Below are 27,823 nucleotides of genomic sequence, written 5' to 3' on the forward strand. Positions count from 1 at the left end.
CACAAATTTCATTTCGAAAATTGTACATTGCCGGATTCGTTATTTATGGCAGCCCTGAATTTGCCGTATACGAGTTTAGGCAATTTTCATGCGAACGACTTGACGTGACGCGAGAAACGATCCCCATAACGACGGAGACCTCTGAAAACGAATACAAACATATTTACGTCATAAGACTTAATTGATATAAAATATTTGAGTGTAGGTAGGTAAATAACAAGGAACGAGGAATTAAGAGAGAAAAAAGTATCTCCGCTGGTAATTTGATCAAGCGTTGTTCGGCGCCGTATACAAGCTTAAGAGCAACTCTGATGGGGAAAAACAACACTACTGTTAATTAGTAATCTCAAGCAACCATTGTAGTCGATGGATCTAGCAGACACGATATCTATGCTCCGCGAACTATTTGGCATTCAGGTATCTTGCCATCAGAAACCAGACAAAATCCTCCAGTTTACATTCAGTATTGGGTTTCCAGGCGGAAATTCCGGATGATGGTGGTCGATGAACCAGTGCGGGCGTACTGCTAGTATTCCAATTTGCGGTGGCTTTATTTTGTGGACGAGTGTCGATCGAATGTGAATTTTTCATGATACAATCGATAGCAATTGCCGAATCGAAACGAATAGTACAGAAAACGTTTTTCGATAAAGTTCTATTATTATTTTCACGTGAAACAACACGGAATAACAGCCTGTCCAACCGCGAAGGAATTTTATTTCTTAAACAATAGATTTCATTTCAGAGAAGGTCTTCTATACATTACTAGTTCTATGTCACACAAATCGCAAAAGCATTAGAACTAAGCAGTGAGAAATTGAATGAGCAGTTTGACACGTCAATAGTTTGTACAGTGATTAAAGTTTTTACTACAATAGCATAATTTTCTCGATTCTTCGGATAACCAATGACAAAAAAGAAAGTAAAGGAATTCAACTCGCAAGTTTTGAATTCTTAGACCGTTCATTCCTCTGATCTCTGTCCGCCCGCCCATCTCGATGTTCGATAGAAATGCTGTAAATCATAGATTCAGGAGCTGCATTGACAGTTCTCTACATTAAATCAGAAAGTCGTAAAACGCTTTGCGGTTACACATTAATCTTTTACTTCCAGTGGAAAGACATTAAACTACGTCGTTAGTTTGTTAGTTTAACGGCGTATTTAGTGTCTTTTCGAAGTAAGATTCGGTACTAATTTACTTTCCCTAGATTGAAGTGGCTCGATGAGTATATCCGTGTCATCCCCGCGGATTCTAAGCTATCGTGTTCCATGCGTAGGTTCTCCGTATAACAATAGGCTGACGCGTCCCTGAAGAAATGAATACAGAATACGTTTGGCAGAAAACGATATTATGTATTTATGAGGCATCTGCTTACAGATATCTAGTTTCAGAAATGCGTCTGATACATTTTTTATCCCATTCTTCCTCCAAATCGTCACGGCGATCTCCTCATATATGAGACAATCATCTTTCGCCACAAAGGCGCATCAAATATACATTCCCTTTGGCGTTTGATAGCAATAAAGATGACATCCGATCCTTGCCAGAACCTGGATCATTAACTATGTATGTCGACTATTTCGGAATTAGGTACAGTATTTCAAGTTTATAAATCCTGGGCCCAGTTACACAGCACGTGCTTTTAACATTTTTTTTTCAATATTTCTATTAACAAAGTATAGGCCGGTCTTTATTCAATGCCAATTTCCGCCTAAATGGTATAACTGGATCCTGCATGGATAAGCTACACTCGGCAATTTCAGATACAGCATTTCAACCTGCCAATAGAACTAGCTATAATGATTTTGATTATAATAATGATAAACTGTAAATCTATAAGCGCCTGTTTCATTCAGGAAATGGTCACCAGCGCTTTATGCTTAGTGAAAAACTGCACCCACAGTCCATACGCTTTACAGAAAAGCTGGGCTCAGTTCCACAGTCGTGAGTTAGAGTTAACTCTGAGTTAAAATCAATTCATTTTCAATGAGTTCACTCGGAGTCAAATCTTAACTCAGAACTATGGAACTGGGTCCAGGTGTTCCAGACCGTGTTTGAATGTGTTCAGAGCATCAATTTTCCGCATCCCTGAATCCAAAGAGTTCCACGAAGATGAAGCAATATATTAGAAGCAACGTCCGCCAAATGTTTCTAGACAGTCGGGATGCGGGGACAAAAGATTGCCAGAACTGGATCGGAGGGGACGTGCTGGTACATATGGAACTTGCTGGTATATATGGAACTATCAAATCGTGTAGGAAACGAGGAACCGGGTTGTTTAGTTATAGCTTTACAATACTTTTACTATTTTGCTCTCTACCGCGATTTTGTTCATACAACACTGCGAATAGGTAGGCAGAGAATGAAGGGCTTTTTTGATTTTATGAACGCCTGCCTGCGACGAACGCACGGAGTGTATTCGTCTCTAAATGTCGATTGGTCATCAATTCGCCATTAACTCTGATGATGAAAAACAGTTATCGGGGCCGGTGTCGTCTGCGTGTCAGCGAGTTTTTATTGACATCGTTTTTATTGACATTGCTCTCGCAGTAATGTAGAAAGTGGATTTATTTTTCAAATTACACACGATCAACGCAAAAACAAATCGACCAAACTTTCAAGAGATCGTTCCGTTTCGGGAGAATATGGAGTCGTCTTCGGTCAATACCCACGGACAGAATTATCGATACAGTCCAATGCGATGCGGATTGGAAATTGATTGAATTCCTACTGTTTTTTCACGGGTGTTCGACTCCACAGTTCCGAGTTAAGACTTGACTCTGAGTTAACTCATTTAAAATGAAATAACTTAAAATCAGAGTTAACGTTTAACGTTAACTGTGGAACTGTGGGCCCAGGTGGCTGATTTCAGACTCTATAGCCTACATGACTGGAGACTTTTCACTCGAAAGGACACAATTGAGAATAAAACTACATCGTTTGGTTTTAAACGTGTTTTGATGCATGTAGATGAATAATAATACACGTGACGCGAACGCGAGACAATAACACGATTGAATTTGTACATTTTCAACTCTGAGTATTCGAAAAGAATAGTCTTACTATCTTATTATGTCATAATTCTGAATTCATTTAATATCAATCATTTTATTAGTAATCCTAATCATGGGCGTCACCAGATGGGGTCGGGGGGTGAGGACTTTTAAAAAATAAAAGTTCCGCACTTTTCTAGTTCCAAATTTTGTTTTTATTCACACTCCGGAAATCTTTTGAATAGTTTGAATTAAAATGTCCAGAAAACGCCCCTCATAAATCAAATTCGAATTCCAAAAATTCAGGCTATTTTACAACATTCAAGCAATTTCGACGATTCAGAAATGCTCGTTTCACTTCGGCGCCCGGCGGAAATAGCGCAAAATATCGCATAAATCTCCCCTTTATGAATTATTCTGACCCCCTTTTTAAACATTCTAGTGACGCTCTGAGATCAGTTGCATAGGGACCGTTGACAGTCTTTCACCTATTGTAAACAATCTATTCTAAAACCCAAACACAGTCGTCACTTCTCGTAGAAACGCCTGTAAACTTTCCGTTTCTAATCGCCAGGAATTTTTTGCCGAAGAGAGCGAATAGGACGACCTCTCGTTCACCGCTCGACGACTGGGTATCGGCTGCCACAGACCACTCTTCCGCTCCGTAATGCTGGCCTTTAGTGTACGTGTAATCACCGTTTGGATCGTAACCTTGAATTTAGAAAGTTCAGTAAAAATGATTAGGATAGAAAGCGGCCGAATGGTGACCTATGTTACTAATAAGAAACACGCCCAATAGCAGATCGTGGTATATTTACCGAGGTATCCATTGGATGCGTAATTCTTATAGAAGTAGCAACCATCGCCTTTACTTTTACGTTCCTCGACCCAGTAACTCGTGCTTTCCGGTCGATCTCTGAGGACCAGCGTACTTCTCTCACCACTCGCCGGATGGAATTTTACTTGCCCTAAACGATAATCAGTTACATCTCATCATTGTAGTGACTTGGTGACTAATGAAACTTTAAGTCGCTCTGTGAAAACTTGGAGTAATCATTTGATGTCAAATGATTACTCCAAGGGGAAACGTACCCTAGCGCAAATATAATAATCTTTATATACTCAATATCTCATCGTTACCTGATTAAAAAAAGTAGCTTAATCACATAATGACGTTTATAAAGTTGCTCTACAGTTACCTGATTCAGCTAGGTATTTTCCAGTAAGTTTATGACGGAACGCTCGGCCTGGTTTCGCGTGGGTTACGGGAGCCGCGGATTCGGGGGATATCGCTGATTGGACAGCGTTGCCTCCCGCGTGGACGATCTCTTTAGCCAACGAATCGATACGCGTGTCCAGATTAGATTCATTCCTGGAATGATCGGCAACATTCTTTGCTTCACAACCGAACGCGATATTCAGTGACAATTTTTTTGACTTATCGTATACATACGGATATACCTGAAATCTATCCAAAGTAAACCGGCAGTAATGATTCCTAGCCAACCTGTCGCCTTCCAAGACGGTTCTGTCATCGCTGGTATGATTGTCTTTTCTTGGCTATCAGCGTACGTCAATTCCCTTTTGCAGTTCTTCGAATCCTGAGAAATAGATAATACATCTATCTAAAACTGTCAAAATCGACCATTGGACCATTAATGTATGATAAAACACGCATCACAAACAGTTTTTTTAAAGAGAAAAACGACATGGTGGCTAGCAGTTGTAGGATGGTTTATTTGCTTACTTAGGAATCAAATCATTTTAATAGATCTGAAAGTGGAAAAAAATAAAGAAGATACTCACTTGATATTTATTTGTCATAAAACAACAAACGCATGCAGCGCCATCTACACCCTTTGCCATGCTGAAAGAACAGAAAAATGTACGCGTACGTTAAGTTATGACTCAGTTGATGGGATTTTCAGTCTATATACCTTTCGTTGATGTCACCAGACATTCCACCCTCTATATCCATCCACACGTTTATTCCTCGCACTTTCAGACCTTTAAAGACTCGTTTAACGAGTTCCTGTCGGTCCCACTGGTATGACAGCATGACATGACGCGTGGCTGTAGCCATTATATTTGCTTTCCCAGATCTTGAAAATAGATATTTTCGAAATAGTTACGAATTTATGAATTACAATAAAAAGCACACTCAAAAGAATTCGTTTTCCTAGTCCTTCATTAGAAGCTGATTCATGTTAGATATATATTTTGAAAGGGTACTTGATCTTTTACATAATTATAATCGAATTTGATGTTGATCTTTTTCTCTTCATTCTTATGCTAGTCTCAAATAAAAAGTATGATTTACATTTTCAGCGAAGCCTATACACTTCGTAAATTTGAATATCACATCGAATGTCAAATGAATTGCATGTTGATACCAGGGGTGGATTAAAGGGGTGGTCTTTAGGGTCTGGGCCTTTCGGATGAATTTCTTCAAAAATACCTAAAAACGTGGGCGGAACCATGTAGAACCCCATTAGAGGCCGTTGATTAGGCAGCTTAATCGGAGAAATGTCTTATCTTTTCTTCCGGACTTCGGCCTTCCAATTTTCCTAGATCCGCCCCTGAATATACTTCAGACCCATATCCTGACCCATGTCCCATCGGGGAGAGGACTTTACCAATCACCCGAAAAAAAGACAAATCAGAAAGTACTTACGATTTCTTTACAACTAGGTCCTGCAGATTGAACTATACAGGTTAGCAATACGTGTACAGGTATAACTGCACTGGAATACTCGCTGTGCGTGCACTAAATAATATAATAGAGGTATTATGGGTCGTCATGGCCACAAATCTATATACCGGAACGATTGGAGGCCGTGTCTAAAATTGATAGACGTATTGTTTCAACGTTCCATTGCCGCCACAGCTATCCAAATCCATTGTCAATTGATTTTATACGTTTTGCCCATGATTTTCAAATCAGATCGAAGTTGGTGTTCTGGTTGAAATTGATCGACGAGTGTAGTAAAATGACGCGCTATTTCGAGATGAAATTGCAGAGAATATACGCGCGCTGGCGACAGAAGTTATTTGCCTTGATAGATGTCAGGTAGATGGCAGGGGATGCAACTGGTTCAGTCCAAGAATATTTCCTTAGTTCTAATGGGCTTGACTATCTTGACAAAAGGTTTTGTCAAATTTTGATACATATACCAAATACGAATGAGTTGCTGAAATGAGTTTGTTCGTTGCCGATCTGATATTTCGTGAAGTACATTGCTGTATTTTTCTTATGGTGATTCTTTTGTTTATCTCTTGATAAATATGATAGATGGGGCAGGTGCGATGAAAATATGCTTGGATTTCATCATTTGTAACTGATGGAACGTATTTACATCATTTGTGACTGAGGCCTGAACCGAAAGGGTTTGAATATCTCGACATTTTTTGTTTGGTATTTGATTGGTCATCGGTGATAGAACCAGAGATGATTTGGTCTCATCGTGCCGAAATCTTTCCGTCCTATTTCATATTCGAAACGTTTTTTGCTTAGTCGCGGTTCATCTCTTGAAAGCCCCTTGTTTTTTTACCACTGGTCAGATTATAGTCACGTTACATCACATTTCTCGTAACCAATGTAATAAATCTATTTACTATGTTAAATTGTCACGTCTTCGACGACATAAAATGATTCCTCAAAACGTTCGACTCTTACTTCGCTAGTCATCATAGCTATTATTGGAACCGCAAGACAGTCGAACCTTATCAAATATACGCTTAATTTACAACGTTTGTTTATCCATCCGATTGCTACAATTTCTATTTAATCTCTAATTTCTTATTTTTTCTAAAATCTTTTCATATTTTTCCAATGGCTGTTTGCTTTACTGAATATTCATTTGTATTCACGTTATCAATGCGATTTTAACACTGGTTTTCTATCGAAACGTTCCGTTTTTTGTGTAAATTTGTGTTGACATCCAGCGGTAATGACACAGGTGAAACTCAAGTTGCGGAATTTCGTATTGCAAAATAGTTTCCTAGGATAAGCTCTTAAAACTGGAATTCCTTGCATCTATATATTCTAAAGGGTGAATCTTAATACAAGTACACAACTCTGTTCTAACGAAACTCATAATTTCTACATACATAAGTTTTCCTTAAAATTCTATATCATAAATAAAATATCCACATGTCTAAAATGCTCAATTTCTTCATCGCTACTTTGTCGTTGAAATGCTCTGTTTATATCTTTACCGTTCGTTGTGAGCCATGTTACGGACTCGGGGTGTGGTGGTAGATATTTGATTGCCATTGTAGACGGCGAGCCTTAATGGACGTATTGATGCTGCCGATAGTGTAGATAAACGCGGTCTTCATTCCTTTATACCGTTCTTGTTGTAGTTTGGTTATGTTATTGATGCAACCACAGGGCGCTTTTAAAATATTCATTGTCGAACAATTAATTCACTATTCCATATTTACATATGTAATAACTATATGACTGTTTCTTGCGTGTCCGTACATGGCTATAGCGAGGGCGTTGGATATTTCACCCTCACGTAGAAATTGCCATTCACGGAATATCTTAAGTTTTTTCCTGATTGTAGCTTATGTTTATTCGATAGTTAATCACAATGCCAATTTTGCCGGTTAACATGGCACACGCCAATCAACGTTAGTTTTGAAGATACTTTTAAAGATACTGAAAAAGATACTAAAAATTAAGAAAAACTATCTGAGTTCTAATTCAAATACTCAAAACCCTAACGTATCGACAAATCTGAATACATATCAAATACGTATGAATTACTGAAATCATATATTTCTTTTGTCCATTTTAAACGCCAGGATAATGATAGAATTTCGTGACGTACATTTTCAGCATTTTCGTATGTGATTGTATCATCTCTGTTTACCGAAGTAGAAAATCTCAGTTGATTTCTGTAGGAAAAAAGACGCGGAGACAGAAATGTACAATTAAATATTTTCTTTATTTCGTAGTTCTATCCTCGTATCTAGTTTTCTCATTGTTGTATTATGTTTAAAATATCCGCTGAACACAAAACCGGTGGACAACACTGAATTATATATTATCAACTACCACGCTTGAATTTGTACGTAATTAATTGTAATTAATCTTTTTCACAAAATAATCGACCTGCACTGATATTGACTGAGTTTTCGTTATTGTCTTTTATCTTCCTGTTTAAGCGGTTTCCGAAAAAATCATGGTTTTCTCGAGTAGTGACGAAATCTTCGCTATCAGCGCCGCCTCGTGGTATCGAAGTGGGCAGCATGGATAGTTATTACCGGGGCCTCTAGTAGCACGATACAAGGAGCCAGTAACACGGCTTCGACGGGTACATCTTGCGACTTTTCTGCCGTTTGTAGTAGCCGTTAGTTTTAGCCTTGTTTCCCAGGATTTCGTAGAGATATCCTCGTTTCGATGACGGGTATCCTTGCTCGACGACATCGTTTTTAAGTAAATTCTGCAACGAAAAGAAAAATGTGATAGAAACGTTAAAACCTTAAGTATGCATCAACATCCATCTACTCGAGGAAGAAAACGAACTATTTACTCGTGGGAAACTACCGAAATATATTAAAATGGACAATATATGATCCAAATCTCGATATACTAAATAAACAGCCAACAAAAATTAGCTCCAGTTGATACTGATCATGTTTACACTACCGTCCTATTTACGTAATCGGTGTCGTCATATTCTAAAACTTTTGCGTCGTTAATCTCTTGGAAACACCTTGTTTGTTTCTATATTAACCACGACTGATCAGATCATACGTACTTTATGTATGCGTTATATAAATCATGTTTCTTATCGAAAAACCTATATCAACTAACCCACAATCTTATGAATGACGACATTAAAACTAATTTTTATCTAAATCTTCAAATGTTACGTTCGTTCATCGGAGCTCTCGCCATCTGATCTGATATAGCGATCTTCACTTTTGGAACATCAAGAACGTCTAACCTAACACTGGAAGAGGATTGTCCAATACACTTAGTCATTCACCGGTACCGGTAGATGGAGATTGTTGACACAAAGCGGAACCGAAATTTCCCATTAAGTACTTCGATTTAAACAACAAAATTATATAAATTCAACTCATCACCCAACTATATCTGTACTTCGATTTCCGATTTCAAAATAAAACCCAGCTTCGTTTACGACTGGCGTTGTAGGTTTGTAAGGGACATGCCCTCAAAAAGTGTTCAGACTAACATGGACGGAAACCTTACTGAGCTACTGCGCGGTGGCAGCTACACGAAGCTTTAAATTTACCATATAACTCTATCCATCCGATCATAAGAAATTGAGTTACATCTATTCGATATAATTTGATATGGGGAATATTGCTCTTCCTATATCGATGATTATTATTCAAAGATCTTGCAGGCCCCTTCTGAGACTGACTCGCAGGCAGATTAGCTAAACCGAAATGCATAAACCAGTCACGTTTATCTATTGAAAGAATTTGAATCGAGCAAACGAACTTTGCTATATTCGCTACGGTAAGACTTCGAGCGTCGCCAAAACCTGACTATACCCCGAAGACCAAAGACTGCGTGACCGTGTTCCTAATGGCGGCAAGTGCGTGGCTTTATGGGTCCCGTCGGAGCGAACGTTCCCCGAGCTATTTCGAGATCCGGTCAGTTAAAGAGGTTCCTCAAATAGAAAACAGCTTGAGGAAATGTTTGCGTAGACATTTGACAGATACTTTTATATAGGGACATTTACACCGGCGCATCTAAAGTGTCGGGTACGATCAATCCACGAGGTCGAATAGCGTATTCCGTTGCTTTTTAAGCACCCATTTCATTCTGTTTATGCGTCATTTCTCTGATGGGTGATAATTTGTATAGAGATCAAACCGATTACGGATACATGTCGTAAGTCGATAGACAATAGTCTACTTTTAAGCAGCTTCGTTCTGTATATCAGCGATAACGTTACGCGTCTCCGAGTCATCTGAATTCTTTGATGAGCATTCTGAATATAACAGCTATCTGAAAGATTGATTAACCCACAAGCCTAAAACCTAGTTTAGCAGTCGTTGTAAGTCAATTATTGACGAACACGCACTGAAGAAACATATCAAGACCCAGTTTAGTGTAAAACCACCTGGTCGGATATTGCAGGTTTTGCATCCACCCAATTGACAGGCGTAAAATTTATTCTATTCCAACACAGATAAAGAAACCTATTTTCTACAACATCAGATTTAATCCTTGAACGCGGTTTTCCGTCGTTTGAAAGTAAACTCCGTCTAATGGCGATGGCTTTCGGATGAGATCTTCAACGCGAAAACGCTTGAAAAAAGTTAACGGTGAACAGATCTTCTTTCTCCCCTGGCGAGCTTAGATTCAATAGAGAACAAATCAAGGACGAAGTAATAGATGATAGAAACATGAATAGGATTAAAGAACGTTAGTTCGTTGTTGTTACTGGCGGATCAGTTAATAGTTTAGGCGTATGCGAACTTCGTCATAAAAGATAAATGATATGTCACGTTTCACCGTGCAGGGGCTAGGTGGTATCTTCTCAACCTTTCTTCTTTATCTTTTCTCCGAATCTCTAGTGTCCTGTGATTGGAAGAGAGAAACAACTGAAAGGAAATCTTATTCTAAATGTCTTCTCCTTTTCGTATGTCTTCACTGTTCGCGATAAGCCTCAAGAGGGGTAACATTTTTAGTAGGCCTACCATACTAGGTTAACTTCTATGATGTCGATGAAATTTGAGACGAATATTGCATGTGTTTCAGATAGAGTAAGGGCAAAACAAAAACGAATCGAAGTCCCATTGAGAATGTATGAGCATCTCATGACGTAGTTGATACATATAGCCTGACATATTTAAAACCCACACAAACCCGGATAGGATTTGTTTTTTCGGTCAAAAGTGAACGGCGAGTGAAACCGGAGTCTGTCAATAGAAATGATTTGTATAATTAATAACCTTTTGAGCGGTCATTCATGCGTTCTGTAATGGAATATCACAAGAAGTTTAAAAAGAAAAGGGATGAAGATCGACGACCGAAATTGGATGAAAAGGCGCGATTTTTATCTGGTTTTCTATCAAACTTTCTACGATTTCAATTAATGAAATAAATAAAATGCCCCTGGCCCCTCTTTTACGTCTATTACGTGATGAAAAAGAGTTAAACTGATTTTACAATGAGGGATAGGAACGAAGAGCGATATTAGTAGTAAGACTCTACGTATTGCGCAAGAAATTCTATTGTGTGTATTTTGTAGCAACGAAAATGCTTCTTGGAAGTCATTCAACATAAAAACTATAATGCCAGCAGCGTCAAGAAATTAATTGACATTTTCGACGGTTCGTGTGCTTGGCTGAGTTTAACTTTATGCATTATAAGCAATTTCAATTGGACAAAAAATGAAGTTTCTTTGAAGAGGACGCGACAAAGCGGCGGATAAGTACTTAGAACTCGGTTTAGGTATCAGATTCGCGTGTTAAATTCCAAATTTCAAAACGACGTTTTTGGTTCTTGATAAGATTTCTTTTTTTTCATTTCTATTATTGCGAACAATATCTTCCGGAAAATTGCAATTTCGATTTCAATAGGAAGCATACGTCATCGGAATGGCAGCGCACGTGAATTCACGATTAGTTCATTTCGAGATAAAATCCTGCCCGTGGGGAATACCCTACCGCGGTCGTTCCGCCGTCGAAAACAGCGCATATCTTCGTTTTCAATCACCATAAAAACTTAAATTGAAAAGTAACTTGTTTACATTCTCAAAATGCTAGAGAGCTACCGGTAAGAACGAATGCGATGAATTGTAGGCTACGTTGCGTGCGGAATTGCTTCTGATCTGGTTTTAACAATGGTTAATGAGGTGAAGGAAATTAGGGAGTTATCGTTGGAACTGGTGACGCGCATGGAACATAAACCCCACGTATATCGTCAACGACCGATCGACCAGATTCAACCTCTAATATTAACAAGCCATGAAAATACCGTTGCTAGTCCGTTTTTCGAACGTCATGCGCCTTCCGAAAAACCCGGCCGATTTACGTGTTTATGGTGGGGCAAATCGGTCAACCAAATAAATACCGCCGAAGTAATAAATACCAGGCGCAGGCACCTAAGAGTGTATTGCCCTTACTGACGTGTGATTGGTGATCACGAATTACTCAGGTGTCTCTTAAGACTCGTATCATCTCCTAATAAAATCCATAAGATCGTTATTTGTACACCAATTCACCGGCGCGCTATGAAATTGCAAATTGATAAACACACCGAGATACCACATAGTTATGTCTGAACCTCGTCAACACTGCGTCCCCTCCGAGGGCTTACAGACGCAATCTAACGGAGACAGATTATCATAGAGTCGTATTACATTTCATTAAAATCACAATGCATCATTTCAAACTCGGCGTAATCTGATACTTTTATAGAAATTCAGTTTCTTCTCTCTACCGAAGCCAACGCACTTCGGATTGTAATCATACACGAAACGACTGGAGATGTATTCCAGAAAACGATCTTGAAATTCAATTACAAAACTATTCGGGTTGTTCTCGTCAAAGGCGAAGTTGTCACCAGCTACATCACCAACTGCATCCAGCATCTCCAAAGGACCGCGGGCACAGGTGGGAAAACATCAGTTTTGATTGCGTCATTCCATAGACGATATCTTGATAAAAAACAATAAAAGTCGTCGTCGAAAGCTACATGAAATTAATTAAATGATTTTCAAGTTTCGCGGGCACAGGTGGGGAAACAGCCAGATCCAACCTCAGTTCCACCCACTGGAGAAAGCAGACTCATCTTCAAATCATCTTTTGATAGCGTGACTTGATTGTTGATAACTTGATAAAAAAAAAAAGGTTTATGACATGTTTATTACAGCTGACATTGATCCAAAAACACGCCAAGCATAAACTCAGGTGTTAACTTCTTATCTCCATCGTATTTGCACTGATTAACAGTGATAAGCCTAATGCCTCGAGTTGACGTGCCGGTATATGCGTCTGTTTGCATGCCACCGAGCGTGAAGATCGCCTCAGTTCGCTTATCTCAACTTACCCTTTGGTAAGCCTGTCGCACGCGTTGAGGAAATTAACTCCGACAAACGTCGATCGTGTTACTTAACTCACATGTACGGGTAATTTACGCCAGAAGATATTTCTATTCCCGTCGTTAGGGAATATTTCATATTTTTGATGCTTAATCATGATCGCTATTTTCCCAGTTTGCCCGTGGAATACGGTCTTATTTATACAACGTATTCTAAAAAGACTCGTGACGTCATTTGCGAGCACCCACGTGATCACGCGGCCGGGAGTTTTTCAAGAGCGGTTTCCAGCTAGCTTTGCTTACCCTAGGAAACTGCTTTTGAAAACGCCGAAAAACAGGCCCCCAGCTGGAAAACGCGGCGGCAGGAAAAAAACTACAACAAGATTTCCCAGCAGGAAATTGCTCTGGCTCTGGAAACCGCTCGTGAAAACCAGTCTTAATGGAAGAACCCTTGCTTGCCGGGTTGCCTTTCGCCGAAACGCTGGTAGAAAAGGACTGAAATAAAGCCGAAGTAGATTTTCTTAAATAACCACGCTGTATACAAGATATTAAGATTTGTAAAATAAAGGAGTGATACCCAGCCCTGATACAACGAGTGCAAGATAGTCTTTAGTTATCAACTACTTCTAAAGACATGACGAAAATAGAAACTTTGTGATATGGAATACTCATGTACCATACCATTAGTAACAAAATAGTCTGGAGAGACAATGTGAAGTCCAAATGGAAAATAAATGTTAAAACATGGAAGGAAGGCTGAATATCTGGCTCTGCGCGCAATGCAGAAGAATACTTGTTCGGTAAGGATTCTCGTCGAGAATAAGTTTCGTCTCGTTTATTTGATTTTGAGGCACAAGACACAATACATCATATCATATCAAAAGGGCAGGTTGTCCGGGGCAATTTGAGGAATATTTCTGTTATGGCCAATCAACGTGCAGAATAAAAGGGCAATCATCTGTCAGACAATTCAATTCAATCTTTATTCAGCATAAACATTTGAAAAAAACATTGTTTGCAGCTGATACAGTTTGGGCAGTAATATCTATGAACCCGAGCAGCAGCAATGGATAGCTTACGGTCGAAACGGTTTCCCTATTTTTTGTCAGTTAACCGATTTTCAATGGATCCTTCTTTTCGTCAGTCGCCAAATTCATTATTTCTATGGTTTAATTAACGGCTTAGAAAACTTTTCTTGTGGGGGAAATTAATGCCATTGAGATATAACGCGGATTTGCGAACGTTGTTTATGGGGTCGAATATACATATTTAGCGGAATATCATAGTGCAATATATATGAATGCGAGCCATGAATCGAAAATGCGTGGGTGGACTCGATGTATTAATCGATGTGATGTATTATACAGATCAGATTATCATCGGATGTGACAAAAGTCAGCGCCGAAACTCACGGTCATATCTCAATGTCACGTGAACATAGTCGTCAATGATACGGATAACGGTGGCTTCGATCTAGAACAGATTGATATATCAAGATGAAAAACAATACGAAGGCATCGATGCATCCGCAACAACGCTAATAAATAGAATATTATTATCATAATTACCATAAGAGTACCGGCGATAATTTCATCGACTCCAGTAAATAGTTGCGAGAAATATGTCCCTGATTCGATGGAACACTGTGTGACAACGAACACCTAAGCATTTTAAAGGATTCTGTTTACCGCCTAGTTTTTTTTTAGATTCTTGGATTGGCCGATACAGACCCGGCTTATTGGGTATCTCATTGTAACAGATACCGCGATGTCCTCGTAATCTAAGTTTTAAGTAAGAAAAACAAGGGAAAACATGATTATACATTTATTAATAGGAGGTTGCCACCCCTTCCCAGCTAACGTACGATGATCTTTACGCGCCAGCGATATGGTTAATTTGCTTTCTTTACTACTGATTCGGTTCCATTTTCGTTTCTTTACGAGGAAACCCGTCGACTGCTAAAGCTTTCGGCGATTCGACGAAAACGAGGCCGTTTGTATGGAGATTTTAAGAAGTGGAGTTAACAAGCGGAAAACAATGCGCATTACAATCCTGCGCGGTTGCGCCCATAGTCTTCTACGTCAGCCGCATTGGTTGTGATTTGTATGGCCTTTTCTAATTACTTGGCATACGGATTTCTCAAGAAAAAAGTGGGAGGGCGAAGGGAAGAAATCATAATGAAAATAAATCCTTTATGATAGGCGTTTTTTAAAATGGCAGGGAACAGGGGAAAATGAAAACAAAGATACTTCGGAAGGACTGCAAAAAAATAGAAAAAATAGGAAGAAGTGTGATGAATTTTGATTTGATCGGAGAATTGAAAAAAACAAACAAATTTGGTGGCAAATTACGAGATTGAAAATTAAGATGAACATGACTTTTGCAAGTTACTAGATTGAAAATCAAGACGAAAAATGTTTTTGTAGGAACTTCGATGAAAAGACAAAATGAGGACTAAGAAGATTATCTTTTTCTCATTTAATGATTTTTGCTGAATTCCGGGAGGCGGATCCGTACAACAGGTAATTGAAAAAAAAGGCGTAAAGGTGATACGGAAATGTGTGGTGACAAAAATCGTACTTAATTATTTAGTCGAGTCAGTATTATGAAATATACATCGCCACCGACCGCATTACTGCAAAACCCGAGGAGTGGTACCTCAGCGCATAGAGCAAAGGACATACTCAATATGCGACATCGATCATATGGTTTTTTTTATCAATGTTCTTTGAAGTAACCACGCAGTGGACACAATATAGAGATAAATGAGAGGACTGCGTGGCTGGGTTCTCACGATTGAGCACACATCTCTGTGTGTACGTGAGATGTCGTAGTAAACGTGGTCCTATTTAAACTGCTCCTAGGGGCCCGACATGTATCGCGCCATGTAATTAATTGTTTCGTTTCATGTGACCCAAAGGCGAAGCCTACAAAAGACAGAGTAATGCAAAAACTATGACCCTCGAGACTGTTTAATGTGTCAGGTAGTGAGGTATTCTCTCCTGGCAATTGCGACTGTTCGTTTGAAGTTCATTTTCGACAAACTTCTTTTCCGTTTCAAGTCGTCGAAAAGCGTGTGCTACTGCGAATCGCAGGAGAGTCGACAGTTTAATTGTGTAAATTTCTGTTATTCAATAAACTTGAGTGAGTTTAAGCTCTCAATACCGGTGTCGTAGAATGAAATGCGTCCCCTTATTCATGCCCTCCCCCTTTACAAGCCCCATTAAGACTCTCTACTTAATCCGTCAGTTTATTGTTGGGGCATCTAACATCGGGGCATCTGATTCTATGACACCGGGTCTCGCGGCCATATAACAACGGTGAGATACGGCTATATGAAATAGAAACTTGTTGGTTAAGATAACGCGATTCGTTAACGACACTTGTAACGTATGAATCTAAAGCATGAAGTTAATAAAACATGACAGAGGTGATTGATTCAATCCTGGAGGCCGAGCATCTTTTGTAGGAATGTCTAAGGACATCTGACACGCGATTTCACATTTTGCGCGTAGGAATTCCCAGCGGGCGCGCGTGCATCCTCTTCGAATGATTCGATGAACAAATGACCGCTGGCCCAGCAATAAACAACGCGACCATCAGTCACTGAGAAATTCGTTTCATTTTTTATATCCGTCTTTACCTATAGCTAGTTTACAGGCGTTTTCTTGGGATGCGATTTTCAATTGGCCGATTGCGAAATCTCTCGACTAATTCTATTACGAACGCATATGCGTGGTAGAAGAACATCTGATAACTGTCACTTCGAATAGAGAAGTACTGAAATTCTTGAAATATTAGTATGCACTTATTTGATATTCAGTTTCCAGGCTGTCCATCTGGCTCGTTCCCATTACCGTAGCTCCTTATCTTACACTGTAATATTAATTTTCAGTTTTATCATCTCGGGTTTATAAACACGGGGGTTACTCGGCTTACTTTTGGTACTTCTAGGAGTAAGATGGCAGTCTACACAATGATAGTATCTAGTTACTCATTTTCGAGAAATAAGACTCAAAAGAAATCTTTCCAAAAGCCACATCACTTTTCTGATATGTGGATATCTCATCTCGTCTAATCGGATCTGCTCAATAAAGAACGCGCAACAACGCCATACAAGGGATGAACACCGAAAATAAGGATTTTCGGATAAATTAACAAATATACCCCGATCCCTTTTCAAAGCACATTTTCGATGATCGCAATGCCGATTTTACGATCTCTAAATAAATTCCCTGTCAAATATCGTCTTGATATCCGTGATATGAAAATTGATCGAAAGGAGAAAGTACAATTCTGTGCAAGGGAAAACACTGGAATTCAATTGGCTTTATAGTGGATATTCAACTTCATCAATGCACATTCCCTCGAGCTGTAGAAGCGTCAAAGTAAACTCTATTTCACGATTTCTTCATTTGAAAGTTTGATAATTCTTAAGCGTAGAATATATATAGATCTTTAATGTCAAACAACGGTCTGGGAGAAATAATTCGATGGACATTTTGTTCCCTCCAGATTCAACCTTCATTGAAGAAACGATTTTTTGTTGGGTGAACTTCCTTCTAGTAGCGCCTCTGAGCTGCTTTTACTCCCGTTGAAAGATGAAGCTCGCAATTTTATTCATCACGTTAATTAAGGAAACTTCAATTATTTAAATAAATTCATACTGGGAGACAGGTTATCATTATATACCGAGTTCCGGAAGCTCTGGAAGTCGGTCAGAAATAAAGATGAGTTACAGATAAACGTTAGTTTCTCCGTCATAAATCACTATTATGTCACGACCTAATTGAGCCGCGGAGACCGAAGGACGGCGTCGCATATACGGCTGCGGACCGGTCTCCGGAGACTGTTAGGCAAACTCCGACGATCCCTCTGAGACGACAAGTAAACATAGCCGTGAATTATAAACAAGAATCTCGTCGCTGTCACCGCTATCGGCCAGGCTTTCGGACGGTGATAAAAACGGACTAATGCGTTTTTTTCCTTATGTGTAGCGAGGGTTTTGGCAACACAATCTGGGACCTCGTGGATCGCTTGAAGCATCCCGGGGGACGCGTTTATCATCTGCATTGTTGATACGTGTTGTCAGTTGTCGTAAAACGTGGCTTTCTTGACGATTATTTTACGACAAACGATCGAGGCTGGATGTTTTTTTATTTCTTTTTAACCGCTGTTTTATACATTTGATGTGACACATAATGTGGTTAATCATTTTTGCAATGGGATATATACATTATGTTGAATTATTCATAAATCGTCCTGCTCTGCCTTTCGTTTTTAGAAAAAGGCCGATGACAAAATGCCTCGTCATTGCATCCTTCCTTTTTTTAATCAGCGCGGTCCAGTTGACGTGCCAGTATACATTTGCGCTTTCAATTAGAGAAGATTGGGTTATCTCTTCAGTTTAAGGCTTCGAGTTAAACTGGTTTTGTTAATGTTCTTCGCTGGAATGTCCCTCTATCACTCTCAGACATTAATCAGAAAATTATAGTCTAGCGTGCTCGGTTATAACATGCGTGATACGCGAACCTCGTAAAGATTCGTCAACATTTTTCACCTGACCTTGATTAAAACGAGCGATGGATACGAAAAGTGACTCAACAAATTAAACATCTTCTCAAACTTAATTGTTTTTCTACAGGCGTATTTGAAAGGCGAAATACATGGTCTAACAATGGACTAAACGAAGGAGTCCATGGTGTAACAAACATTTAAACTCACAGGAAACTCCATCAATCAAATGAGGCTCAATGAAACCGATCCGATTTGAGTTTATTCTCGAACGTGAATTAACAGCTGATTCAGTCTGAGAACGGTCCTCAGTTTTCATTGGACAGATTCTCAAATACATACACTGCGGGAATGGTACCCCGAACTGAATGGACATCTCCATATTCGAGACATGAATGTTGATTTTCAGTACGGGGAACAAGGTTTTCCGGGTGGTACTTGATGATTCCGTGTACGGCCATGTTTGTCGGCGAGAATTCGATCAGTTCGGCGCTAGCAGGAATTGTAACCGGTCGAATCATACATTATTCAAAGATAGCCACTTCCATCGAAAGCGATCCCCATTAAGTAAGTACTTCATATGACATGGCACCTCCACTTAACGCTTTAACGTTACGACGACGTTTGGGTGTTTACGTTATGAGACATTTTTTGTTCAAACTTATTTTACCCATACCTCACTCGTAAGACGAACTCGTCGGGATTTGACACTTTATACTCCTGTCTGAATTTGGTTACGTTCACAGTTATTTTCCGCTTTTTTCTTGGTTTTATCACACGAATCGTTTCTATAAATGAAATGATGAATTTGCTCTCGTGTCGTGTCTATCAGCTCCGATTTCAGGAGAGACTTGAGCTATTCTGTGTGATATGATTAAAGTTTATACACGATATTACGAATAAGATAAAACACTTGTTGTTTCAATGTTCAAAGGTTAGCACTTCATAAAATGCGGATTTATTTTTCATATATATTTTGAGATAATAATACCGTAATAATGATAATAATAGTGATAAGGATCTTATTTCATCATCCATTAAAGGGACCACAAAATCTAAAAAGGAGATCGGTGATAACGTAGCCATGAAGGCTGTACGATCACATAATCTTTTCTCAGACAAGTGATATTGCGGTATTCATATTCATATCAATCGATTAATTTCGAAAAAAGCAGCACCAAATTCGACCCAAGGCTATCCCGGCGAGAAATGCATTAGCTTACCCGTTCGGGCAGACAGTTTTGTCACATAAGCAGTTTATATAATCTAGGAAAATCCACATAGTCATGATCGAGTGATGCGTGGTAGTTATCAATATATATATATATATATATATATATATATATATATATATATATATATATATATATATATATATATATATATATATATATATATATATATATATATATATATATCGATTGCACACTCCCTGTGACCAAAGCTACAGGACCGAGTTTGACGTTGCAACTTATCGAGTTCATTTTCAAATAATTTGAATTTAGAATCATAACTCATCGTTTGTATTACAATGTTACTTGGTCCTAAAGGATCTTAGACTGAATTTCGAGTTTCACAAAGCTAATTAGGATAAATTTTCATTTATCCCGTAATTCGAATCGAGAAGGTTGCCGCTGGCAACTATTCATAATTTCATTTCTTGAAACTAGCTCCTGGCGAGAGTAAGTGGTCGATATTTGCTTCACTTTCCTCAGATAACACAAGGTGATAAGAACAATGACTTCGCTGTCGGCAAATTCTGCGTTCGTCCGAGTCAACGGCAAAGTCAGTCAACGTGGAGGCTGTAATTTCTATAACTACATCGAACTTCCGCAAAACGGTTCAACCGAATCACGAAGTGAAACAAAAACAGCCCGACAATCAGTCGCGAAAAACGCCTATACATTATTGATGGCGCCAAACCGCGCTCGTCAAGCAGCAATCAAATTCATATTATTTTTTCGAATAAGAGCCGCGTTCAACAAGCGATTTCCTTTTCCCTGAATCGTAAAATACCATCTTCGTAGCATTTACCATCGGGATAAAACGTAGATTCATATTATGATGAATTAATATTAATGGGGATCTCTGAAAATCCGAACACACGCTGATAACATCAGACGAGGCTTCTCTTTTTTAGACATTATTCGTGAGGCTTTCATTCATATTATGCCAGAATACATTGCCTTGAATTATGGAGTGAAAACTATGTGGAGGTCATAATTCATGTTTAAAGATGATATGTCGTCGGTTAATCCTTGCTTACGATTGTTAATCCAGGGTTGATAGGGTTAATCGAAGGATTACAGTTAAGTTCTCTTCAACTCAAATCTCTCCGCCGCACATTCCGCGATTCGGAATAAAATTCTTCACTGGCAACGGCTGAATAATTAATAGAATTTATGAGTAGGAGTTAATTACCCCAGTATTGACCAGTAGTAATGTGGGGGTGAAGTCCACGCAAGCACGAATCTGGCTCTTAAATCGATAGTCTACTAATCAAGAGACAAAAGCGGCCCGAGAAAATGACCAGTGATCACGCGGGTTACAGATCACGGACTTTGCTGTCCTATGAGTAAACTTCAATTCGAATCCAATTAAATAATTCACGTGTAACTGCGTGCGGAAATATTCAGCCGTTTGTGTCAATTATCTATATGTGAACATTACCGATTATCACGATGTTTGGAGTATAACGCGCGCAATGAAAAAAGGTATCAATGAACATCCCAAGAACTACGTACATGTATAGGAGCGGATTTAGGGAGTGGTCTTGAGGGTCCGAATTAATGTGGAATTAATGTGGATACTTCCAATTAATGTGGCCTTTACCTCTCGAAAAAATGGCAACCTTTCGGATATATCTTCAGAAATATCTAAACCGAGGACGGAACCCCGATAGAAGCCTTTGGCTTGTATGCCTCATCCGAGAAATACCTTTTCGTTTTTTTCCGGACCCCGCGGCCTTCCAATTTTCCTAGATCCGCCTCTGCATGTACCAAGTTTCGAGAAAAAGGCGATAGCAATTCCAAACGCGTTTCGCGTGTTGCTTATTTTTGCTGTTAAAAACGATGTTGACTGTTTCCATTATACCCGTGACTCCCCTACAAGTGGACAATTGTAAACATGTCTTCGTAGTTTACACAAATATTTATTGGCAGTTGAGCAGTCGAAACACGTTCGCTAATCGGCGACTGGATGTTCGTTTGTTTCCGGTTTGGCTCGATAGTTTCCGGATCGATTCACTTCCGGAATCTTCTTCTCCGCCTCAAACGTATCATATACCTACAACCGTATAGTATTGATATTCTCTACGAGAAAGCGGTAATTCGAGCATAAACGAAAAAATGAAAAATACAAACGACACAACGAGAATAGCGAAAAAAGTTTTATGTATTCGTTTTCACAACAACTGTGGTAAAGGTTGTTTTAGACGCACTGTTGTTTTACGAGTTTTATATTGCGCGATTTATTGCGACGTTTCTTTCACGAAAAATGAGATCGTCAACGACTGGCAACGGCGGCAGTCGCTGTTCATCGAACGTAAAACGCTGTCCAGCGGTGCCTAACGTTCACCGGTAACAGTCGCCGGAAGTAACGACAAGACGTAAACGTCGATTCGCGATAATGATCTCTATTTCATGAGAGGCATAACTGGTAATTTGGTGAGATCATCTTTTCCCCCAGTACGACGTAGTGTAGCGATGTTTGGTATTTTAGCCGGGTTTTGTCAACTAATTAGGTCATGTACCCGCTAGTCGCCTCCTATCGCGAGTACCCGTAGTCGCCAGACTCTTGACGGACACGCGTCGTGGCGATTCTTTTTTTTTCAGCCGACGGTTGCTTTCAAACTTTTTCAATCCCCAGCAATAGTGTTGAGGTAAAAGGCATCGTTAGAAAATGAGATATCAATTAATTATTTATAGAAAATTCCAGATCAAGGATGAAATGGTAGTATACAATATGAAAACCGGTTTATTTCCCTAGAAAGGTTTGATAGTTCTGTAAATCGTGAAATTCTAAGCATTTAAGAATAATATCCGCTCATCAGACATACAATATCTTGCGTATTCAACATGACACGCCGAAATGTTGAAATCAACTACTCTAGCTCATATGGAAACTTTTTTCCGACTCGGTTTTCATTTCGTATTGTCGGATTTTATGGTATCGTCGTTTCAAACACGGACAACGTTAATATCTTATAGGATTTTACACGAAGATTCTAAAACTTCGCTAGTTCGGTTTTGTTCCTCGTTAAATTTTTAATAGCGCAACTACTGTACTGAAATATCATCCACTGAATATTATAAAAGACGCTAGATTTATCTGTTTCTATATCACGTGTTTGAATATTTCATGATTCGCGTTGATGGATGACATTTTAGTGAAATGGCACGCGGCTCGCGGTCAGAAAAAGCACGGCGTTTTGATTTTCACAAGTTCCGTAATTGCTTGTCACCCGATATCATAATATAATAGTCACTTCCATCTTTAGAAAACGACATCGACGTTGAACATATCATAAATACGCGTTCTAATGAAATACGAAATGAATAAGTCAACGACCTTTACTATTCTAACGGTGAAAGGTCTATGAATATTTCGCTGTGAACTTGTACGGCCGAAATCAAAAGTTTTGAAGTCACCGTAATTTCGCTCCGAAAGTGACTCGTAAATGGTTTTTTAAGTACGTAGTTTACTAAGAACGGCGTTTAGAATTGCTGATACACCTTTGATCGTTGTTTCGTCGCTATAAACTCCAAACTATAAACTCCGACGTCATGAACGTTTAATCCATTCAATTGCAATTTAATCTCATATTGCAGACGTCAACATTTCTATTGTCGGATATTTTCGAAATCAGATAATCTTTTCAGCGTCGCTACAAAGGACATTAAAGGTAAATTCAAGTTCTATCGGAAGAGATGGTTTTATAGACATTTAAACTTCAAATCGGAGATTAACTCAATTCAACAGTAAATAATTGAGTAACGTTAAATGTAATCTATGAAACCGGTGCCTGTGGTCTAATAGAAATCTTGCTTCTTTGGATAAACGAGGGTTTGGTCAATAGTGAGTGAGTGTGATAATCAGCAGGTATGTCTGTGCGCATGACGTAAATTTTCTCTTCGTTCTCTTCGGTGATTTTTCGTATGGATCGATGCACCAAGGACCTGTCAAAATCAAGAATGCGGACCTAACGACGTTGAAACACGCGCCGAAAACCAATTCACGCTACGTCCAAATACTTGAATTCGTCTTTTCCACCTCTTTAAAGATACTTTGTATTCCGAATACTTATAATGCTATTGGAACGAAATCCCCCGAGCGTTTCCCGGGTCGTATATGCCTGCACGAAATGCGCAGTCATTCAATAAATATACGTAAAACCTTTTAAGAGAGCACATAATGCGTGGACATGTACAGCGATGTGGAGATATATCAAACACATTGATCTGTTTCATCTGATTGGTAATATATCAAAGATAGTTCACACACCTATGCCCATTTATGTGATTGATTTCATGCGCATCAGTTACTTGTTAATTAATTATGCTCGCATATGATGTACCCGTCATCATAGTACTCACTAAAATTCCTATCAACGACAGACGATACGCGTATATACGATAGATTAAGTCTTTTCCTTCCCTGCGGGGTCGGTGTTTATCGATTGGAAATTCAACATGAAACCCACAAACCCCGCAAGCACACGGATACGATTTGGCCCGGATCAGGCCCGAGTCAAATTCGGACCACTCGATACTTAAGAATGCTTAAAGTAAAAGCTAAGTGAGTCACTTCCGGAACAAGTTGCAATTCACACGCAATCATTTGATCCGTGCTAAATTTTGGCTCGGCCTGGTTCGAAACAGGCACGGGCCCATTGTTAACTGTTATTCCGGGTCAAATTTGGCAAGGCCCGTGTGCTCGCGGCTTAAGTTTCGAATTTTGAAAACTGGAAAATTTTGAATTTCTTCCCTGGATTTGAAGGCGCCTATGTCATAGATACCAAGGAACACCAATCATTCATAACACCAACTAATTAGTCAGGAATTAAAAAAGAATTAGAGATTCGATTTGAGAATATCGTATTAGATTTACAGGATGAAATGATTTTGTCAGCTTCGATTCATTCGAAGAAATGATGACGATCATTATTTTAACCGATGCCGTACTTTTTGTGTCAGGTTTGATTAACAATTTCTGTAACACTAATTTTTCAAAAGTGAATGATTTTTCTTCTCACAAACGCGAACAAAGTTGGCAAACAACTCGGTTATATTATGTGACGATTTTTTTGCGTTAGCCAGAGTGCGTTTAAGGCTTTCAGTCGAGCGCGCGTATATCCAGCATTAAGGTGGCGGCAATCTAATGGAAAAACTTGGATAATTCTGTTGCTAAGAAAAAGCTATTCGTTCTTCGAATGAATAATTGATAATGAAATGAACAGTTCGAGTTTTAAGCCCGGTATAAGACCACTCCCTGCTTCCATTTACGAGGGCATGCACCGTATCGAACGCCTTTCTAAAACACGTCGAAACGTACTAAACTCACGCGACTTGTGTTCGGATAATTACGCCACCCCATCCGATTAATCACTTGCGGTAGAGTGAACTTTGATCGGTGTTGAATTTCAAACGAAATGAACTCAAAAAAGATAACTCAATTCTACCTAAGTTCGTGTGAAGTGTAACTAGTGTATCACTGTCATCGAATTCATTTTATTTAGCTTACTCCTGTTCATTGAACTGAAAACGTTCCTACGCTTTGTTCTAATACTAAATGTCTTAACAAAAACTAAGATAGACAATTAGGCTTAATTCAAAATGAGAACTTTATGAAATAAAAAAGTTTATGTCTATTTTGTCGGTTGGTTTCGGAGAATATCAATTAGTTTGCTGAACGAGTTTCAATCAACGTATTTTCTGAGCGATCACTTCATTAGCATATGAGCTACATATGATAAACCCACAAGCCGATCTATCGTGGTTAATGAGCCGATAATCTCAACGAATCTTAGGCCAAGTAGAACACGGAACTTCTACGTTAATTTCCTTCGTTTTGAATCTGCGGTTATAATTACCAGGATCCGTGACCCGATTGGCTACGGCTCAGTTACGCAGACAGTGACAAAAATATGAATTAAACACCTCTCTCGCAGTTACGAGTTCAATGAATTATGACTGCTAGCAAAATGCACATAGAAATGGGCTAAAAATGGAGATGATCAAAATTTGATTACATTTGAATGTCAGACCTGTATTTTCGAAAATCGTTTCCACGTCTTTGAAATGCATGCAATATACGTCTCAGAAAATCTCGTCATTTCTCGTACTCAATAACTCTGCAGTTCCTCAATCGTATATTTGTTTTTCATTTTTTCAAGAAGGCATTCATGACAATTCGCCATTACGGTTTCATTAGCGCTGATAACGAGCGTAGAAATTGCAAACCGCGCAATAAAGGAACACATTACTGACAAATTGATTTAATTTACGCTTTCAATTCTTCAAATTTAAACGAGTTTCATCTCCATAAAAGGATGGTTCGGTTTAAGGAACTGGCGAAAATTGCATTATCCGAACAAATCGAGACTGGCGGAAAGTTTTTTTTTATTACTTCGGCCTGATCATCTAGCAATCTTTGCAGACGAAAAAGTCAGAATTAGCGGCTTCTCGTGATGTCGAGATAATGTAGATATAGCGTACATCCCATATTGCTTATGACTGCTATTGATTGTTGTTTTTAAAAACCAAACAAGACAACAAACTTGAACATTTATTGACGCCTTGAAGAAAAATTACACCTATACATTAATATACACAATGCATAGTGCGATATAATATTGAGGATCAGTTACTTTTTATTTGAATATATCGACGATTGGTTTGAATTGACTGATAACCAGTTTTTCCCCAATATTGATGACGTAAGGCAGATACACTCAAAATTCATTATCTAAAAAGACTTAAATTACTTAATCAATTTATTACTTGATAGAAAAGATGAGTCATGAAGTTTATACATTTTATGAAAAATGAACGCCAAAATGCACTGAATTGTTATTGGTCTTTTGAAACCGATATCAATGACGTGCACATCAAACCTCACAGAACCCTTAAACAACAGATTGTAATTACCAATGTATATAAACATTATTGTAACACTTTTTACGGTGTCAAAAATATCGCAGTTGAGTGTGTTATATTTCTTTGTGTCTCATATATTTATATTCATATATATATTACATACTTCGGATGCGATTCATTTTGAATGACTTGTATTATATATAGTAAGAGTGAAGATTATTACACTAGACAGAAATATGCGAAGCGCGCACTGCTGAGATGAAGTATCGTGGATCCATGTCATTTGAAATAATTAGATTAAAAGATTTCACGTCTTACCTGAAGGCCTGTTGCATCCGCGTTATCTGATGAAGATACCGCGTGTCTGCTTGTCCTTGATCTTAAATGTTTCCCGTCTGCCGATGCAGGGAGGGATTTCCCGTTACAATAGTCTAGGGCCAACAGCCCAAATACAACAGTCAGGACTATCACGCGCATTTGACTAACTGTGTTTTGCATGTTTAGTTTGTGCGGAAGTATATTACTCGCCGAACTTTTGTTTCAAATCGAAAGACGGCTTAGAAAACAGCGTGACGTATTAATCGACAGGTCGGCAGTAAGTTTGTCGCACGAATCAACCTCCAGTACCAGACGATGATTTGTTTAGCGTCGATGTTGATTTATCTATTTCACTATTCAGCAAACCGTCAATAGATATTCCAGCTCTTCGGATCGATGCTTTCCCATAAAATCTCCAAACGACAATTTTCAGCAAGCAAAATTCATGAAACACCTACGTCTACGTCGTTTTTTCCCAAGTTACCCGCTAAACAGGAGTCACATTTGTTAAATGCTTATCGTCTCCATGTATTGGCTATTTAAGTTTCTTCTAGTTTCCCACGGCTCGCGTGGCGTCAACCAATCAGATTCGCGGGCGCGGCTTGTCAGTGTCAACTCAAACCAAAGCCGCCATCACGTAAAAATATCCCCCAGATTAATTCCTCCATATAATCTAAAATTCACCCAAATACGTAATGCCATATTTTACTTCAGTTCTTCATGTAATTGAAGTAATTACAAAATATCTTTGGAGCTAATTAATTAATTGATGAATCGGATACTGATTTCAATTTACGTCACTCTGGCAGCAAGAATTTTGGTCACGTACTTAGAGGCGTGGAGGAAATGATCGTTTAACGTC

The 27,823-nt window shown here is 38.9% G+C and overlaps 2 protein-coding genes across 2 annotated transcripts in view; both read right to left on the reverse strand.

Moving 5' to 3' along the window:
• Nucleotides 1-2,505: 2,505 nt before the first annotated feature.
• On the reverse strand, nucleotides 2,506-5,718 carry LOC141908741 (uncharacterized). The gene is made up of 7 exons (XM_074798913.1): nucleotides 5,669-5,718; nucleotides 4,932-5,096; nucleotides 4,801-4,861; nucleotides 4,456-4,595; nucleotides 4,194-4,366; nucleotides 3,813-3,962; nucleotides 2,506-3,705 (listed from the first exon to the last, which is right to left on the reverse strand). Exons 2-7 carry the CDS (start codon nucleotides 5,075-5,077, stop codon nucleotides 3,497-3,499), a joined length of 879 nt encoding a protein of 292 aa, XP_074655014.1. The 5' UTR covers nucleotides 5,078-5,096; nucleotides 5,669-5,718; the 3' UTR covers nucleotides 2,506-3,496.
• A 2,241-nt stretch (nucleotides 5,719-7,959) lies between these two features.
• The window catches only part of LOC141908313 (cathepsin L-like peptidase), a 31,145-nt gene continuing 11,281 nt past the window's right edge, over nucleotides 7,960-27,823 (reverse strand). The window contains exon 10 of the mRNA XM_074798307.1: nucleotides 7,960-8,447. Coding sequence (XP_074654408.1) covers nucleotides 8,277-8,447 — 171 coding nt within the window. The 3' untranslated portion in view covers nucleotides 7,960-8,276. The remainder of the gene's footprint in view (nucleotides 8,448-27,823) is intronic.

This window comes from Tubulanus polymorphus, chromosome 7, assembly GCF_964204645.1.
Source record: "Tubulanus polymorphus chromosome 7, tnTubPoly1.2, whole genome shotgun sequence".
In the NCBI taxonomy this organism is placed as follows: domain Eukaryota; kingdom Metazoa; phylum Nemertea; class Palaeonemertea; order Tubulaniformes; family Tubulanidae; genus Tubulanus; species Tubulanus polymorphus.